Source organism: Oncorhynchus tshawytscha, linkage group LG22 (assembly GCF_018296145.1).
Source record: "Oncorhynchus tshawytscha isolate Ot180627B linkage group LG22, Otsh_v2.0, whole genome shotgun sequence".
Taxonomy (NCBI): domain Eukaryota; kingdom Metazoa; phylum Chordata; class Actinopteri; order Salmoniformes; family Salmonidae; genus Oncorhynchus; species Oncorhynchus tshawytscha.
In genome coordinates, this window is record NC_056450.1 from 29,941,247 (window position 1) to 29,960,016 (window position 18,770).

The following is an 18,770-nucleotide window of genomic DNA, read 5'->3' on the forward strand; positions in this document are numbered from 1 at the left end:
GAATAACAGAGGGAAGTCAGAGAAAGAGAGAGAGAGAGAGAGAGAGAGAGAGAGAATAACAGAGGGAAGTCAGAGAGAGAGAATAACAGAGGGAAGTCAGAGAGAGAGAGAGAGAGAGAGAGAGAGAGAGAGTGAGAGAGAGAGAGAGAGAGAGAGAGAATAACAGAGGGAAGTCAGAGAGAGAGAGAATAACAGAGGGAAGTCAGAGAAAGAGAGAGAGAGAGAGAGAGAGAGAATAACAGAGGGGAGTCAAAGAGGAAGAGAAGTGCATAGAGAATGAGAGACAAACTTACTTGGTTTGATCCAGATGATGGGGACCGTATCAAAAAGAACCTTGGGATGCTGCTCAGCCAGGACTCCACTGTGAGTGGTAGAGATCAGTCTCAGTTCACTGCACTCTCTGGTATCATTTAAAGAATAGCCTTGTTTGAAAGAGTCTTCTACCTATTCTTGTCCCAGCGAGCGCCGTCCAGAAACAGACCGTGGATGTAGACCCCGTCCTCAGGAGAGGAGTTTGAGGTGTCGATGGGAAGAACCTGTTACCAATGAGAGGGAAGGAAAAGGCTAATCAAAACAGACAAACAAGAGGAAGAGGGGCATTTTTAAGTAATAACTTGTTTTACAACAATGCCTCAAAAAAACAAAGTCTCTTCTAATTCAGCTGTTTGTGTGACCTGGAAGTGGAAGCAGAGCAGGTCGATGGGGATGGAGTATTTCCTGGCGTAGTTCTGCATGGCCCCGGTCAGGAAGGCCTGGGTGAAGAAGAACCCAGACAGCCAGAAGACATGGGGCTTGTTGCTCTCATACCAGTCCTGCAGGGGGCAAAGATAACACATTAGTAAACAAAACCAAAGTGTTTCCTCTTCATGAGAAAATGGAATACATGCCGATGATGGATTTAAAAACAATACTGAGGCTAATGGACTAACCTGCAGGAACTTGAGCTTGGCAAGGAAGTCTGTGATGTAGCTGCCCAGGGGTTTGAGGCTGGGGTAGGAGCGTTTAGCCCACTTCTCTGGCAGCTTGCCCACCATCAGGCTGCCTGACAGGGCCTCTAGCTCAGCATCCATCACCACCAGGCCCTTGATGGCCTTCAGCAGGTTCTGCAGGCTAACACGGATCGTAACTGCCAACCTGGAAGACAAGACAGTGATATGATCTTATTGTGGGTTTTGGTCATTTACATTAAGATCTACATCAGAATTGAGTTGTTTTTCTGAGTTCTATTTTTTGGGGTGTGTGTGTGATGAGATGACATACGTGTTGTAGCGCTCCATCTCCTGCACCAGTACAGTGTTCATGCTCTCTTCATACAGAACAGGGTACTTCAACAGAGCAGCCTCGATGTCAAAGTTCGCTGGAAGCTACAAAAAACAGACAACAAGTGACCTAACTGACCACCTGCTCTGATTCTCAGTACCTTAGCACACATACACTCACACATATACAGTGCATTCATGCCACACACACACACACACACACACACACACACACACACACACACACACACACACACACACACACACAACTGCTGCTGCTACAAGACTCTTGTTATACTGCTCAATTTATACACTGCCCCCTCCCCTTCACCAACACATATGTACATATTGGACTATAAATTGTGTCTTCCAGTATTATACGTTTGCTATAATGTTTATTCTATTCTACTGAGCCATTTACTTTATGTTTGTATTCTTTTATTTTATTATTTTTTATTGTTGTTGCATTGTCAAGAAGGAACCTGCAAATAAGCATTTGGTTGGACGATGTATACCATGCGTATCCCGTTCATACGACTAATAAAACTTGAAACAAACTTAACATCATTGATTCGGATGAGACATATATCAGGGGAAAAGGCAGTACATTACAGCAGTACAAGGACTGGTTTGGCTTTACCTTGGTGAGGATGTCATTAGCTATGTCGAAGAGGGTGTTGTCTCCCCCGGAGCTGGCTCCTCCTTTGGCCCCTCCTCCCTGGGTGAGGAGCAGGGAGTCAAACAGCTGCTTGGTCTGCTGCAGGTCCTTGGAGATGTCCACGTTCTCATGCATCCCAAACACTTCCGGGTGCTGGAGGAACGGAAGGTTCTGAAGACATCAACACAAGATGGAAAACATTATGGAACGCATGAATGTGAGCCATGCGGCATCCTGCAAGGTTCCATTCTGGGTCCAATTCTCTTCACTTTGAACGTGGTAATGTTATCAGACAGAATGGTATTGATTCTGATAGTTATGCTGACAACACACAGCTGTACACCTGATGTATTATTGTATCATTCCTTCCCTGTCTAACTCCTGCTTACCCGTATGAACTCGATGTAGTCCTCGTAGTTGGACTTTGGCGGGGCGTAATACTTTCCGCTGGGGGAGAAGGTGTAGCGGGGGTTCTCGATGATGTCCTTGTTGTAGAAGTCAGCCAGGATGGTCATCAGGAGCCTCCTGTCCCAATCGTCAGTCACACGGCCCCCATAGTTACACTCCCCTGTCAGGTAAGTGATGGCCTCCATCGGCACCTGATCGTACTCCCTCACAAACAGCTGGAGGAGGAGGAACACAAACAACAGGGTGAGAGAGGGGAACCACACAATCTGCAATCACATATATGTATATTCAACAACCACATTAAGTCCACAGTCTTTTAAAAATGACAATCTCTCTCAAATACTCCAGCCCTGAGTTGATGTGTATTACTACCTGTAGTTGTCTGATACTGATGCGCAGATCAGACTCGTTGAACCCATAGGGGATGTTCCAGCCCAGAGGACCAAACTTCTTCCTCTCCTGTACCAGAGCATGGAAGAAGCAAACGCCATACAGAAGCTTCTCCCACACCTAGAAACAACCAGAGGAACAATCAGCGCAGAGTGTGTGTGTAATAAAATAAATAATATGTATAGGTGGCCCCGGGAATCAAAAACACTATCCTGGCATTGCAAGAACACATTCCTGGCATTAGTCTACCAACCGAGCTACAGAGGACTATGTGTGTGTGTGTCCGTGTGTGTGTGAACCATGTCACCACTCACCAGCTCTTTGTCCGTGCAGGCGTTGAAGAAGTCCTGGTCTGAGACGGGGTCTGACAGGTAAGACTGCAGCAGGTTGAGCCTGAGACCTGTGGGTGGCTCGTTGGTCATCTTCACCCCATTCTGCAGGATGGTCACTGGGAACTGACACAGGGAAGAGGGTTATGAATCCACATCATGGATGCCGGTCACCCTATTGTATACTGGTTGACCAGGCTGGATGGTGTTGTACCCTACCTTGGGCGAGGGGTAGCTGGTGAGCCACAGTCGGAAGTCTGGGTGGCAGGTCTCTGGGCTAAAGTCCTCACAGATCTTCTCCAGGGTGGACATCCAGGAGACAGCCAAGTGGCAGTTCTGCAGGCACACCCAGGTGCCCTCCTTCATGGCCAAGCGGATCATCTTGGCAGCGATGGGGCCCTGGCCCTGGCCCAGGGAGATGGATTGGAACTTGGTGCCGCCCATGTTCTTGTCGTTGGCAAACTTCAGCAAGCCTGGAAGAGAGGGGTGGGGCGGGGCGGAGTCATTTTCCGTATCAAACAAAAGCAGTAGCAGGTTTGAGGTCTGTGTATGAGATCAGTCGGGTGCTACTTACTGGCCATGGGGTCGGCTCCAGGAGATAGCACAAACACCAGAGGGATGGTGGAGTTGGAGTCTGTGTAGCTCTTACTCAGGTCAAAGGGAGGTGGCTCCACAAACTTCTTCCCAAGTTTGTCAGTCACATAGTTTGTGATGGCCGGCACAATCTGGAAACATAAGGAGTAGCATACAACAGTAAGCATACATGCAAACATATGATATGTCCGCACACACACACCTATACCTACATTCAGCAACCTCTGTATTGATTTTCGAGTGTCCTCTTTGCATTGACTTTAGGTGGACAGCAAAAGTAAATAGGGATTGGCTCATTTCTCTCTCTAACCTTGTCTGGCCTGAGACAGCGGTAAATTATCATCTTCTGCAGGTCATTGAGGCAGTCACACCAGGGCTTAGGCAGATTGGTGTTATAGGGCTCTTTGCTATCATAGATTACCAAGAATTTATCTGGGATCTTGATGAAGCTCTCCCTATGAGAATCACAGAGAAGGACGACATATTCCATATTTGAGTATTAGCAGAAACAAAACACTGAATAAATCTCTAATCCCCCAAAACAAAAAGAGGCAAGCTCAGCAGTTTGTCTATGTCATACTTGAGTCCCTGGAGGTTGGGCAGGTGGCTGGCCCGGCAGATCTCGTCCCAGCTTTTGTCCTGCAGCCAGTGGGGGTCTGGGTTCGGGACGTTGTTCTGCAGACCGACCCCTCCAGTCAGCAGGAACATAACGTCACCATATTCTATTTCCTTCTTCGCTCTGAGAAACCCCCCTCCCAAAAAACAGCCACTTGTCAGACACAAACAATCACGTTTATCCCACCTTGTCTTAAATAGCATGCTTAAAGACAATTTTATTTGAATAAATAAACGACTTCACTCATTTCACAAAAATCCATCTTAAATGTTTGACCTCAGTGTGTGGTATGGACTTACAGGAGGAGGTTGGAGCAGAGGAGGAATGAGAAGAGCAGTTTGTCCTTCTCAAACAGGGAGCGACACACGTTACAGTATAGGTTGAAGGTGAAGTGGTCGATGAGGTACCTCAGCCTTTTCTCCAGGATCTTGGACTTGTTACTGAAACACAGATGCCATGTGTTACCTAGGACACAAAGGAGCTTCGCTCTAACTGTACATCATATTCATTAACCAGTGACTTACGAGGTCTAAACCCTTGTTATCTGTGTAGGAGCATGTTTCTCACCTGTCCTGTATGGAGTTGATGTAGAGGTTGACAAACCAGCTGAGGGAGTACTGGTACATGGGGTCTATGTTGGCCAGGTCAGCAATGCTGAAGAACAGGATGGAGGAGTGCTTGGCGATGGCTCTGTAGCCCTCCCTAGACTCTGCTATCTTGACCTCTGTCTTCTCAGCAATCTGTGGGTTGGGAGATGGGGTAGAAGTTAGACCATCTCATTCTAATTGGCTTTCAACACATTTTGACTGAGTTTTTCCAGTGTGGTCCAGACCTGCTGTTTCTTGGAGATCTCGTTGGACATGATCTTGGCCGAGTCGAGGACCTGGATGGCGCTCTCATCCTCCAGGATGTTCCCCTCGGACGATGAAAGTGTCTCCAGGATCTTGTCCTCGATCTCCTTCAGGACCTTCTTATTGGATGCAGACTGCAGAATCAGGGCGTTCCGCTCCTCCTCCAACTCCGGCCTGCAGAGAGAGACATGATGAGGTCAGGGGTTAGTCGTCTAGATTTATATCTTCATCATATACAGTCACAGTACGATTGGTCATAAACAGATCAATGCTTTTTGTGCAGTCTGTGCTGTATCTGGTAGACAGGTTAAGAGTTTATATTATAACTTCATTACTGGAAAATGATCCACTATAAATAAACAGCATAGCGAGTAGTGTAGCGTGTGTTGCAACACACCTCTCCTTGGCGACCACAATGCCCAGCAGCTGGTCCTCAAGGCCCTCAGGGGTGATCATGAAGTTGAGCAGAGACACCTTGGTTGCCAGCTCTGGAAGGTAGTGGGGGTTCCGCAGCTTAGTTGTGATGTAGAACCGGAAGTCACATGAGTACTCGATTACACTCTCCCCCAGCCGGATACAGTCCATGCCCCCTGGATGACACAAACAAATAGTCTGTGATCAAATGACACCAGTATGTAATGATAAATCCTTGCACATGATATGATGTTCACCAGAGCGTGCCGTCCTGTTCCGTACCTTGTTTAAAGGTCTGTTTGAGCAGCAGGGGCTCCAGCGACGGGTCCAGCTCCTCCCCTACGTTCTCCAGCAGCAGAGGGGTCCCGAACTGGATGCAGTTCTCCAGGGTTCTCATGTAGTCTCCGTCCGTTAGCTTGATCACGCTCAGGTTGTTGTCCTTCTCAGAGTTCTTCACCCACTTGTTGGCCTGGCCCTGGGGGTCGATCATCAGGGGCCACCGGCGGGAGTTGCTGACGATGACCCCGTTGTCTATGGAGAAGCTGTCGGTGGGCAGGCCTGAGATGTTCCACGCCCGGATCTTTATGGGGTCTCCCAGGGTCTTACTCAGGGAGAAATCATCTGATGACGGAATGTTCTTAGACTGGAGGGTAGGAATAAATAACGAGATTAAGATTGGTGACAATTAATTGGTGTTGAGCTGAGGTGCTGCTGTATGTGCCTGTACCTTGCAGAGCTTGGTCCATATCTTGGCACAGTTCTGTCTGAAGGCAGCAGTGAAGGCTCCAAGGTAGGCGATGACGCCAGCTGAGATGAGCACGTCACCGGTCAGGTTATCATAGGTGTTCTGAAGGTCATCTGCTGCTTTGGACCACCTGTAGAGGGAAAGCACACAAAGTCCCTCAGCACATAGCAAAGACCTCAGGTACTAATGGCCTACACAAGCCATTTGAAACAATCAATATATTTAATAATCTCCATCATCCAGAGCACCTGGTCTTCTCTCCTCCTAGGCCTCCGATGAGTTTCTCAGCTCTCTCCAGTTTGCGGGCACACAGGTCCACCTGGAACTCCAGCTGGGCCTTCTCCTCAGTCTTCTCCTCAAAGGTCTTCTGAAGCAGGGCCAGACGGTCCTCCACCTCCTTCAGCTCAGCTCTCTTCTGGTTCAGCAGGGACATGGTGGTGGCCAGAGACAGCTGAGCCTCGGCCAGGCCGGCCTTCTTAGGGGCCACTACCTTGGCCACTCTGTCGTAGATCTCCATGGCAGTGACCCACTTGCACAGGCCCTCGGCGGCTGAGGAGGCCTTGGCCACTTTGGTGGGATCAAAGTCAGGATTAGTCATGTACTCACTGCGGATCTTTTGCATCACAGGGACCTAGCCGGGAAAAGAGAAGAGAGTCAATTAAAAAGTATATAGATTTACATTGATACTTCAGTTTAAATGCAATTCAACACATTTGTTTTTTCACAGGGACTCACAGGGATGTTGTCCTTGTCGTACTCTTTCAGGTCTCGTAGGAAATTCATGTCTCCAAGAAGCTTTTTGCTCGGGCCCCAGTAGTCAAGAATCTATTCAAATGGTAAGAAAACATAATTAAACATGTAAACAAACACATTTTATTTAATAAATTAAAAAATAGGTAGAGCAGTTCCTGACCTTCTGTCCAGTCCCAGCAGGATCAACAATTTTATCAGGTTTCAGCTCCTTCATCACACACACAGCCGCCATCACCAGCTTTACCCCCGACGGAGGGCTCTTCATTGACTTCACGATGGTCACGTCAGAGGGCTGAGAGGGAAGAGAGATCAGATAAGATCATACCTTGTCTGTTTGCTTTGTGCAAGTCTTTCAATCCCCTTTGGTAAGACTGTGCAGGGCCGGCTGATCTCTGCTTGATCAGAATCCCAAGAGCGTTGGACCAGTAACTGAAAGGTCACAGGTTTGAATCCTGAGCAGGCAAGGTGGAAAAAATCTGCCGTACTGCCCTTGAGCAAGGTACTTGACCCCCAACAACAACTGCTCCCCGGACGCCGATGAAGCTGATGTCGATTAACACAGCCCCCCCCCCCCGCACCTCTCTGATTCAGAGGGGTTGGGTTAAATGCAGAAGACACATTTCGGATGAATGCCATCAATTGTGCAACTGACAAGGTCTCCCACAGTGTCTCCTGACCCCTCCTGTCTCAGCCTCCAGTATTTATGCTGCAGTAGTTCATGTGTCGGGGGGCTAGGGCCAGTTTGTTATATCTGGAGTACTTCTCCTGTCTTATCCAGTGTCCTGTGTGAATTTAAGTATGCTCTCTCTAATTCTCTCTTTCTCTCGGAGGACCTGAGCCCTAGGACCATGCCTCAGGACCACCTGGCATGATGACTCCTTGCTGTCCGCAGTCCACCTGGCCGTGCTGCTGCTCCAGTGTCAACTGTTCTGCCTACGGCTATGGAATCCTGACCTGTTCACCGGACGTGCTACCTGTCCCAGACCTGCTGTTTTCAACTCTCTAGAGACAGCAGGAGTGGTAGAGATACTCTTAATGATCGGCTATGATCTAACATTTACTCCTGAGGTGCTGACTTGCTGCACCCTCGACAACTACTGTGATTATTATTATTTGACCATGCTGGTCATTTATGAACATTTGAACATCTTGGCCATGTTCTGTTATAATCTCCACCCGGCACAGCCAGAAGAGGACTGGCCACCCCTCATAGTCTGCTTCCTCTCTAGGTTTCTTCCTAGGTTTTGGCCTTTCTAGGGAGTTTTTAGCCACCGTGCTTCTACACCTGCATTGCTTGCTGTTTGGGGTTTTAGGCTGGGTTTCTGTACAGCACTTTGAGATATCAGCTGACGTACGAAGGGCTATATAAATAAATTTGATTTGATTCCCCTTTCCTACCTTCAGGGTGTCCAGGGCTGAGAGGGCCATCTCCAGGGCAGGTATGGCCTCTGCCAGGTCGCTCTCACACTCGTTCTTCAGGGCCTGGGCCTCGTTGGCCTTCAGAGTGGCAGCCTCCTCATCCACACGCACCACCTTACTCTTGGCCTCCACCTGCACTGACTCTACCTCTAACACCTTCATCATCTTGGTGTTGTCTATCTTGGCCTGCTCCAGTTTAGGCTGCAAGTCCACCAGCTCCTTCTTCATCTCACTCACCTACACAACAGATCATACTCATGAGGGACAGAGCTAAGGCTGAGCACAGTGTAATACAAAGGGGTGAACGCAGACACTTCAAAGGTTCAAGAACACTTGATTCAAATTGCCTTCGGTCTCAAGTCACAGTACTTAATGAGGCAACAAACCATGACACACACAATCCACATAGATCCCTACATTCATTCAAGATAAAAAACAATCGGTTTGATGTACCTGAGACTCAGCGAAGGCCAGTTTGTCCAGGCCGTTGGTGTACCTCTTCTTGGCCTTCATGACCATGTCTCTCTTCTGGGTGAGCAGCTGACGGAACGCAGCGATCAACTCCAGGTAGGAGGTGGGTGTCACGTAGTTATGGCGACCCAGCTCCGAAAGGAACCTGGGAACAACAACATCCTCAGCTATCGTGCGATAAATATGTAATAAATCTGTCCTTGATTTTACTCTGTTTTGATAAAGTCATTCAAATGGAATTGCTGTGTTTCTTTTGTCATCAATAACTTCTGTAGCATGAGAAGAGAATATCTGATATCTGTGTTAAATTAGATGGAAAGGAAGAGTTGTATGTACTTGTGAGAGAGCTGGATGGCAGAAGTGTGGAAGGTCTTGCAGATGGGCATGACCTCCTGTCTCTCATGCTCACTCATCTCCAACGACTCCAGGAACTTGTTGGCCACGCGCTCCAGCGCCTCCTCTGGCCAGGGCTGGGAGATGCAGTTCCGAGAGGAGGTGAGGGAAGTTGATAAGCAAAAGATTGTTGCTATTACTTCATGGTTAGTATACAGTGTAAGCCATCAGATTCAATAGGGTTTGTACTGCCTCTGTACCTGGAACCAGTCGATGGTGCAGCAGTTGATGAGGGAAGGGAACTGGCGTAGTCGGTTGCGGAAGGCCTCTCCTATAGGACTGAAGGCCACTATGATGTGCAAGTTTTCCCTGCAGCGCGACACAAAGTAGGCAAACAGGGCCAGGGGGCTGAACTCCACACTCTTATTGCCAGCCTGGGCTATAGGCCGCACTGCCTGGGGAGAGAGAGGGAGCAGGCAGAGGTTGCAATGATTATTCCTCTCATTCACAACACTCACTGTGAATGCTTCTGCTTAGATAATGTGATGAAAAAAGGGCAGTAACCCCAGCAACTCCAACCTCAACCATAGCCTAACTCTAATAAGCCAAAGCCTATTATCCATCTGACTGGTCTATGAAAACCTACCTCCATGATTTCTGCCTTCTCGTCCGTGGCGAACAGGTTGGGCACCTCTCCTGTGTTCAGGACACTGTCCACATCCTCCAGGAAGGCCTCCTCCTTGATCTGAGAGTCAGTTAGCAGGAATACCGTCTTCTGACCCTTCACCCCTGCACTTTTCAGCAGGAGCTGCAGCACAGGAAAAAGCAAACAATCAGAAAAATTATATGGAACACACACAACAAATATACCAGCCCAAGTCCTCTAGTGACAACTCTTCAACTATCTGTATACTGTTGCCATTCCAGTCCAACCTGGCCTGGAATAATCTCTATGTTAATAGTCTAAAGTCTCACCTTGAGGTCGTCCCTCCACTCGTTCAGGCCGTAGCTCTTGGAGATCTCTGGCTGGAACAGGGTCATCTTGGCCATGGAGGTGGCAAGGCGGGTGATGGATTGGCGCCCGCTGCCCCCCACCCCCACCAGCAGGGCATTGCCCCCTGGCTGCTTCAGCACACGGCTGATACGAGACAGGTGCTCCAGCACGTAGCTGAACGCAAATGGACAAAAACAGAGTCATACTCAGTTTTCCAGTGAGTGTAGCTAACCTCTCATGCTGTGCTTATAAAAACCCAAACCCTGACGTTAAAGGCCTTTACCGAAAGATGACAAGGTTCATGCGGTTCTTGTGTGTCTGGTTGTACTCATCCAGACAGAGCTCCACCACCTGGCCGAAGCTCTCCATGGAGGGCACCTCAGCGTACAGACGATCATTGTCCTCCAGGTCAGGGTTCATGTAGTCCCCAAACAGCAGGTTACACATGTCCTCCTCACGCGGCTAGTGACAGGGAACACAGGAACCTCATCACCACAACTAAACAACAGTAAACAAACCACCATCAAAAACAACATCTTCTGTACTTACTGCCTTGTTGCTTGGAGCCTTCAGGTGGTCAAACACCTGCTCAAAGTTCTCCTTGAAGTGGTCCCTGACGATGTCGTTCATTAGGTGGTAGAGCCAGGCACGGTCCTGGTCATCCACCAGACGGTCGTAGTAGACGCGGAACACCTCGTGGACAAAGAGGCGGATCATGGTGCGTTTGTTCTCCAGGGACTCCTTCTTGAGGAGAAGGCAACCCTGCACCACGCGGCTAAAATCGCGCAGGTTGAACGTGTAGTGGGACTTGGCTGGTGTGGGGAGCAGGTTGTCCATGGCCTTCTTGTAGACCTTTTGAGAGATGTGGGCGAAGAAGACAAACAGAAAGTGAAATAACTTGATTTTACATGGTTTAAAAAGAGTCTGAATGAAGTGTGAAGAGCAACAATCACAACTTTTTACTCTTGTATATGATTAAATCTAGTGGGTTTTATGCTTGTGGAAATAAAATAACTACCAATGTAATCTCCTGAACCTTCTCACCTCCATAGTGGCGGCCACTATCTGGTTGCCCACGGTGAAGTAGTCTGGGGGGAACTCGTTGTTGCGGAGGTAGAAGGCCACAACGTTGGAGAAGATGCGCACCATGGTGTCGTCACTGAAGGCGTTGATGCTGGTGATGTTGAAGTGCCGCAGGAAGCGAGGCGTCACCGCGTTCCTCCCGCCACCAGGAGGCCCCATAGCTGAGATCAGCTGCAGGTCCACCAGGGTTATCTTAGTGGTGTCCTTCAGGTCATACCTGGGAAGACAGTGAAAGTAAACTTTAGAGACATGATAAGTTCCAGGTATGTCACTGATCATTATAGCCTAAAGCAAGATATGATGGCATTGTAATGTAGTAGTCTCTAACCAGTTGCCATGGTCAAAGTATTGGCGTAGGAGTTCCACGGGAGGCTGTGCCCCAAACTGCTCCAGGGCAGGCATGTTCATGTCATCCACAAATATGACACACTTCTTCCCCATGGGGGGGCCAAAAACCCCCTTCCTCCTCTTGTCCAGCCTGGACATGATGATGTTCTACAAACAGTGGAAGAATATACTGTATAAACAGTGAGCTCCAAAAGTATTCACAGCACACAGTGACTAGATCAAGCTTGTGACTCTACAAATTTGTTGGATGCATTTGCTGTTTGTTTTGGTTGTGGTTCAGATCATTTTTTGTCCAGTAGAAATGAATGTTAAATAATGTATTGTGTTATTTTGGAGTCACTTTTACTGTAAATACAAGAAGAATATGTTTGTAAATGCTTCTACATTAATGTGGATGCGACCATGATTACAGATAATCTTGAATAAATTGTGAATAATAATGAGTGATAAAGTTAGATGCACAAATATCATACCCCCTCCAAAATGCTAACTTCCCATTATTGTAATGGTGAGAGGTTAGCATGTCCTGGGGGTATGATATGTGCGCCTGTAAAGTTCACTTATCATTATTCACTATTCATTCAGGATGATCTGTAATCAGGATAGCATCCACATTAATGTAGGGCTAAATACTTAACTTTTACTACTTTTATACACAAGTGTTTTATTACACATAATTTGTCCCAATAATTTGGGGTCCCTATACACAAAAAGTGTGGTACTTTCTGCGAGTGTACAAAGCTATCATCAAGGTAAAGGGTGGCTATTTGAAGAATCTCAAATATTTAAAAAAAAAATCATTTGTTTAACACTTTTTTTTGTTACTACATGATTCCATAAGTGTTATTTCATAGTTGTAATGTCTTCACCATTATTCTACAAAGTAGAAAATAGTAAAAATAAAGATAAAAACTTGAATGAGTAGGTGTGTCCAAACCTTTGACTGGCACTGTATATTCACACACTACCGGTCAAAAGTTTTAGAATGCAGAATGCTGTGGTAGCCATGCTGGTTAAGTGTGCCTTGAATTCTAAATACATCACAGACAGTATCACCAGCAAAGCACCTCCATGCTTTACGGTGGAAAAAACATCCGTTCACCCACACCGCGTCTCACAAAGACACAGTGGTTAGAACCAAAAATCTCCAATTTGGACTCCAGACCAAAGGACACATTTCCACCAGTCTAAAGAAGGCCAGCATCCCGGAGTCACCTCTTCACTGTTGACGTTGATACTGGTGATTTGCGGGTACTATTTAATGAAGCTGCCAGTTGAGGACTCGTGAGGCGTCTGTTTGTCAAACTAGACACTCTAATGTGCTTGTCCTCTTGCTCAGTTGTGCACCGGGGCCTCCCACTCCTCTTTCTATTCTGGTTAGAGTCAGTTTTGCGCTGTTCTGTGAAGGGAGTAGTACACAGCGTTGTATGAGATCTTCAGTTTCTTGGCCATTTCTTGCATGGAATAGCCTTCATTTCTCAGAACAAGAATAGACTGACGAGTTTCAGAAGAAAGTTCTTTGTTTCTTGCCATTTTGAGCCTGTAATCGAACCCACAAATGCTGATGCTCCAGATACTCAGCTATTCTCAAGAAGGCCAGTTTTATTGCATCTTTAATTATGACAACAGTTTTCAGCTGTGCTAACATAATTGCAAAAGGGTTTTCTAATGATCAATTAGCCTTTTATGATAAATGATAAACTTGGATTAGTTAACACAACGTGCCATTGGAACACAGGAATGATGGTTGCTGATAATGGGCCTCTGTATGTCTATGTAGATATTCCATTAAAAATCAGCCGTTTCCAGCTACAATAGTCATTTACAACATTAACAATGTCTACACTGTATTTCTGATCAATTTGATGTTATTTTAATGGACTATTTTTTTTTGCTTTTCTGTGAAATGAATTGAGTATCCAGTGATCAGACGTGATGAACATACTGTATGAAAGAGATCATGTTTCATACAGATCTGCTATCTTATCTGCTATCTTAATTTGATCACTCTGTTGTCACAGACAATGTTCCTGCATAGCAGGAAATGCAAATTGTAGTTTATTCAATGTTCAAAAAGGCTTTTAAAATTTGTAATTTCCACTTCAAAACATGTCAGACTTGATTTGCCCTAACAAAAAATGTATCAAACCCTACAAAAAAAATAAACTCCATTAATTACATAATCATTCACATTGCCTGTTGCTGCAGGATTTTTTTCCTGCTGCGAGAAACAGGGTCAAATTAAGATAGCGCATCTGTAGCTCTTCATTGTTCACCTGGCTCTGGTTAGCGCTGGTGCGTGCTGAGAAGTTGATGAAGAAAGGCAGGTAGCGGTCCTTGTCCAGGTTGTTCATGAGTTTCTCCTTCACGTACACAGACTTCCCTGTCCCAGTGGGCCCCACAAACAGCAACGGCCTTCATAGAGACAGACATATGATCAGTGGCTGTTTTAAAATAGAACGCATCAACTGAATATTATGATGTTTGACCACAATGCAAGTGCGTAAACACAAATTATATCCCCATTAGTCTGGGTGTGTTGACGCATGCTTACACTCCATAGTCGATGCAGAGGTCCATGAGGTAGGTGTATCGGACCGTGTCTATGGTGGGGACGATGATATCCTGCACTTTGGTGTTCTTGTCCCCCAGATTGATGTTCTTGATCGAGTCAGTCCAGTGCACCCAGCGACCTTTCCCTTTAAACTGTGAAAACAAATATATATATTTTCATAGAAACTGAAAAATACTGTTTTACACTGCAGAAGCCTTATTGACCAGTGGAATGTTACAGACCTCGTAGTAATAGTCATAGACCAGACCCTTCTCATCGTGGGGACATTCCCATTTTGACACGGAAGCGGGGATGGGGTGGTTGTCTGCCTTCCCTAAGATGATGTCTCTGAGGTACTCATCAAACCTCTTCCTGCTGTCCGTATCACAGCTGCCCCCCACCGACCACACCAGGGAGAAGGCAAAGGCTGCCTGCCACAGAAAGAGAGATGGAGTTGAGCTGAGTATGTTGATTTCTGTTATTTAAATTCAGTATAGCCACGCACAGCAGTACTCTGTTAAATCTCTTACCATGACCCAAGTCCGTATGTTTTTGTTCCCTGTGTCCTCCTTCAAAGGTTGGGTGAGCAGCATTTCAAAGAGCCGAGTCAGGGACACCACTGTGTTGCTGTTGCTGGTGGGGACAACCTCCTAGAACATATGAAAGTAATCAGACATGTTATAGAGCTTGTAAACTATATATATATATATATGTATATATGTATATATGTATATATATATATATACTATGGTGCAGGGCAATAGCCGATATACAGGATCAAACTCCAATTGATGCTTCTGGACTTAAAGCTTGTGGTTCCCACCCACCCTGCATTGTTTGCGTAGCATCCTGAGGGAGGGGGGCAGGAGCCAGTGGAAGAGCTCCATGAGCAGGCCTGTGTTGTCTGGAGCCTGCAGGGGCTCTGGCAGGGTGTTGATCCAGGAGGTCACCAGGGGTTCCCAGCCCAGCTGAGAGGGCTCCATGTAGATCATACCACACCTACTCACTGTCGCCGGCTGGGGAGGGGAGAGATAGATATACAGATTACCGATTCGTGAAAGATACTGTTGTTGGGACAAAAGAAGAAGTCTACCTGTACCTGCAAGTGAGTTGATGGCTTGTTGACTTACAGAGGCCTGAGACAGGTCCATGGCTTCAAAGATTAGACTCATCTGATTGGACATCTGGATGATCTCTCCACTCATCAAGCACAGCTGTGGGAGAGAAGGAAGCATACAGCAAGTAGTTACAGTTGTTTTACGCATCCTCCTGGTATGTCATTAAGTCATTATATTGGATTATATTTGTTGTGGACTTATGTTCTTGCCTTCTTGTTGTCGTCGAGCACAGTGTTCATGCTCTCAATCCACAGTGTGTCTATAGGCCCGTCGAACACCACCCACTTACGGTCCGGGGTCTCCGACGACGCAAACTCACGAAACGTGTTGGCCACAATCCCATCTGCCCACTGAGCAACACCAACAGAGACAGGGAAAAACTCAAACACAACGTAAGACACAATCCAAAACAGCAAAACCATTGGTGTAAAGAAATAAAAAATAACACTATTGATATTGAAAGATAGTCTGAATATATGATTGCAATGATGTGAGAGGAATGTGAATATTCCAGGGTTGAGCCCCACCTCGTGGGAGACTGGGTCAAACTCTCCAAAAAGCTGTCCCATGGTGATGGCCTTAGGGTTGACCGTACGGTAGAGGACCCTCTCCTCCTCATTGTAACCCCTGTCGTTCATCAGGGTCAGGGTGTCGGCCAGGACGTGGAGGACTTTGGTCTTACCAGCAAATGGCTCTCCTACCAGCATAAATCTGAAATACACACCAGTAGGGGCAGTGCAAAAAATTATTCAAAACAATATTCCACTTAACATTATCTTCTATCATCATCTATCATTTAACATGTATTATTTATATATCTTAAACTCTGCACTGTTGGAAAAGGACCCGTAAGTAAGCATTTCACTGTTAGTCTACACCTTCTGCTTACGAAGCATGCAACAAATAAAATGGGATTTGATATGAACATGTAGGTACCGGTGAAGCCGTGTCAGTTCTTTAAAATGACAGTGAATCAGGAGGATGTCACTACTTGACACCAACAAACACCCCATAATATCTGGCCCCCTGCCCTTCCTAAATCGTGAATCAGGAGGATGTCACTACTTGACACCAACAAACACCCCATAATATCTGGCCCCCTGCCCTTCCTAAATCGTGAATCAGGAGGATGTCACTACTTGACACCAACAAACACCCCATAATATCTGGCCCCCTGCCCTTCCTAAATCGTGGCATTGAACAGTTCAGCAGACTTGTATCCCTCCATAACTGGCTACGAGACTATCGTAGCTCTGTGGGTGTAACAATTATTGACAATTTTGATACCTTCTGGAAACAAAGCTTGTTTTATAAGGACGATGGGATCCACCCAAATCATTTGGATCCTTTCACAGCATTATAATTTTGCGTTGAGACAATGACTTCTCAATGACGCAAGCCCAGCTCAGTTAATCCCTACCATTGTGACGCTTGTCCTGACAAAATATCCCGTTTACTACGGGAACGTTATTTTTCAAAAAATGAAAATACTGCCCCCTAGTCACAAAAGGTTAATCCCTACCATTGTGACGCAGAGTTGTCATAATGCTTCAGCAAATGTACATTATACAAGGGGCGTTGGTAGACATACTGTAAGTAACCTAATTTATGTCCCTCTAACTGCCCTGAATGCCTCTGCTGATCACACAGATAGTGTATGCAGTAATCATGTGCCTATGAACCAGTGATACTGTTAGCACTGAGGCGGTGTGCCCTAGGAGGAAGTCCACTGTGTGCAGCTCACCCTGTACTAAGATAAATAACCTGAGCATGTCAACCTCTGCTAAGCTTCCCAGTAAAGCAATAAAACAATAAAGTATTACAGAAAAGTGCTAAAAATAGCCCACATTAACATATGTAGCTTAAGAAACAAGGTTCATGAAATCAATCATTTGCTAGTAACCGATTGCATTTATATTCAGACAATCTCTGAAACTCACTTAGATAATACATTTGATAGTGGTAGCCATACATGGTTATAAGATCTACAGAAAATACAGAAATACCAAAGGTAGAAGTGTGGCTGTTTATATTCAGAACCGCATTCCTGTAAAGCTTAGATAGGATCTCATGTTAAAAACTGTTGATGTAATATGGCTACAGTTTCATCTGCCACACCTAAAGCCCATTCTTGTGGGATGCTGCTATAGACCACCAAGTGCTAACAGCCAGTATCTGGATAACGTGTGAAATGCTTGATAATGTATGTGATATCAACAGAGAGGTATATTTTCCGGGGGATTTAAATATTGACTGGGTTTCATCAAGCTGCCCACTCAAGAGAAAGCTTTAAACTGTAACCAGTGCCTGCAACCTGGTTCAGGTTATCAGTCAACCTACCAGGGTAGTTACAAACAGCACAGGAATGAAATCATCAACATGTATTGATCACATCTTTACTAATGCTGCAGAAACTTGCTTTAAAGCAGTATCCAAATCTATAGGATGTAGTGATCACAATATAGTAGCCATATCTAGGGAAACAAAAGTTCCAAAGGCTGGGCCTAATATAGTGGATAAGAGGTTACACAATAAGTTTTGCAGTGATTCCTATGTTGTTGATGTAAATAATATTTTCCGTGGGATGTAATGGGGAGCAACCAGACACATTTATGAAATTGCTTCTCCCAGTTACTAATAAGTATGCACTCATTCAGAAAATCACTGTAAAAATGGTTAATTCCCTGTGGATTGATGAGGAATTGAAAAATTGTATGGTTGAGAGGGATGAGACAAAAGGAATAGCAAAATGGCATGTGACTATACTGAAAAATGTGACTATACTGAAAAATGTGACTATACTGAAAAAAAAGAAGAAACAACACTATGAAACAAAGATAAATGACAAAGTATTATAGCTTTAGAGCACCTTAAATTAATTGAAACATTGAATCAGATGGCTCATTCATCACAAAACCCACTGATATTGCCAACTGCTTTAATGATTTTTTTCATTGGCAAGATGATCAAACGTAGGCATGCCAGCAACAAACGCTGACACTGCACATCCCGAGTGGCGCAGCGGTCTAAGGCAATGCATCTCAGTGCTAGAGGCATCACTACAGACCCTGGTTCGATTCCAGGCTGTATCAAAACCAGCCGTGATTGGGAGTCCCATAGGGCGGCACACAATTGTCCCAGTGTCGTCCAGGATAGGGGTTTGGCCGGGTTAGGCCGCCATTGTAAATAAGAATTTGTTCTTAACTGACTTGCCTAGTTAAATAAGGTTAAATAAAAATAAAAAGTATATCTGACCACATTATGAAAGACAAGCATTATGATGTAGAATTACATAACGTGAGGGTGGAAGAGCTGAAAAATGACAAGCCACCAGGGTCTGACAACTTACTGAGTATAATAGCAGACGATATTGCCATATCTTCAATTTAAGCCTACTAGAAAGTGTGTGTCTGGAGGGAAGCAAAAGTTATTC

The 18,770-nt window shown here is 45.7% G+C and overlaps 1 protein-coding gene across 1 annotated transcript in view; it reads right to left on the reverse strand.

Moving 5' to 3' along the window:
• The window catches only part of dnah12 (dynein, axonemal, heavy chain 12), a 39,124-nt gene that overhangs the window by 4,526 nt on the left and 15,828 nt on the right, over positions 1-18,770 (reverse strand). The window contains exons 32-71 of the mRNA XM_024383484.2: positions 15,865-16,048; positions 15,547-15,687; positions 15,350-15,433; positions 15,047-15,235; positions 14,750-14,869; positions 14,462-14,650; positions 14,220-14,371; positions 13,942-14,080; positions 11,646-11,812; positions 11,279-11,534; positions 10,784-11,086; positions 10,518-10,696; positions 10,216-10,408; positions 9,887-10,048; positions 9,501-9,695; positions 9,244-9,377; positions 8,890-9,052; positions 8,416-8,673; positions 7,178-7,309; positions 7,000-7,089; positions 6,513-6,895; positions 6,247-6,394; positions 5,802-6,162; positions 5,503-5,695; positions 5,087-5,279; positions 4,822-4,994; positions 4,554-4,694; positions 4,219-4,377; positions 3,949-4,093; positions 3,619-3,769; positions 3,264-3,517; positions 3,030-3,170; positions 2,698-2,835; positions 2,307-2,540; positions 1,900-2,088; positions 1,261-1,364; positions 930-1,134; positions 675-812; positions 445-536; positions 294-361 (exon numbers count right to left, since the gene is read on the reverse strand). Coding sequence (XP_024239252.1) covers positions 294-361; positions 445-536; positions 675-812; positions 930-1,134; positions 1,261-1,364; positions 1,900-2,088; positions 2,307-2,540; positions 2,698-2,835; positions 3,030-3,170; positions 3,264-3,517; positions 3,619-3,769; positions 3,949-4,093; positions 4,219-4,377; positions 4,554-4,694; positions 4,822-4,994; positions 5,087-5,279; positions 5,503-5,695; positions 5,802-6,162; positions 6,247-6,394; positions 6,513-6,895; positions 7,000-7,089; positions 7,178-7,309; positions 8,416-8,673; positions 8,890-9,052; positions 9,244-9,377; positions 9,501-9,695; positions 9,887-10,048; positions 10,216-10,408; positions 10,518-10,696; positions 10,784-11,086; positions 11,279-11,534; positions 11,646-11,812; positions 13,942-14,080; positions 14,220-14,371; positions 14,462-14,650; positions 14,750-14,869; positions 15,047-15,235; positions 15,350-15,433; positions 15,547-15,687; positions 15,865-16,048 — 7,040 coding nt within the window. The remainder of the gene's footprint in view (positions 1-293; positions 362-444; positions 537-674; positions 813-929; positions 1,135-1,260; positions 1,365-1,899; positions 2,089-2,306; positions 2,541-2,697; positions 2,836-3,029; positions 3,171-3,263; positions 3,518-3,618; positions 3,770-3,948; positions 4,094-4,218; positions 4,378-4,553; positions 4,695-4,821; positions 4,995-5,086; positions 5,280-5,502; positions 5,696-5,801; positions 6,163-6,246; positions 6,395-6,512; positions 6,896-6,999; positions 7,090-7,177; positions 7,310-8,415; positions 8,674-8,889; positions 9,053-9,243; positions 9,378-9,500; positions 9,696-9,886; positions 10,049-10,215; positions 10,409-10,517; positions 10,697-10,783; positions 11,087-11,278; positions 11,535-11,645; positions 11,813-13,941; positions 14,081-14,219; positions 14,372-14,461; positions 14,651-14,749; positions 14,870-15,046; positions 15,236-15,349; positions 15,434-15,546; positions 15,688-15,864; positions 16,049-18,770) is intronic.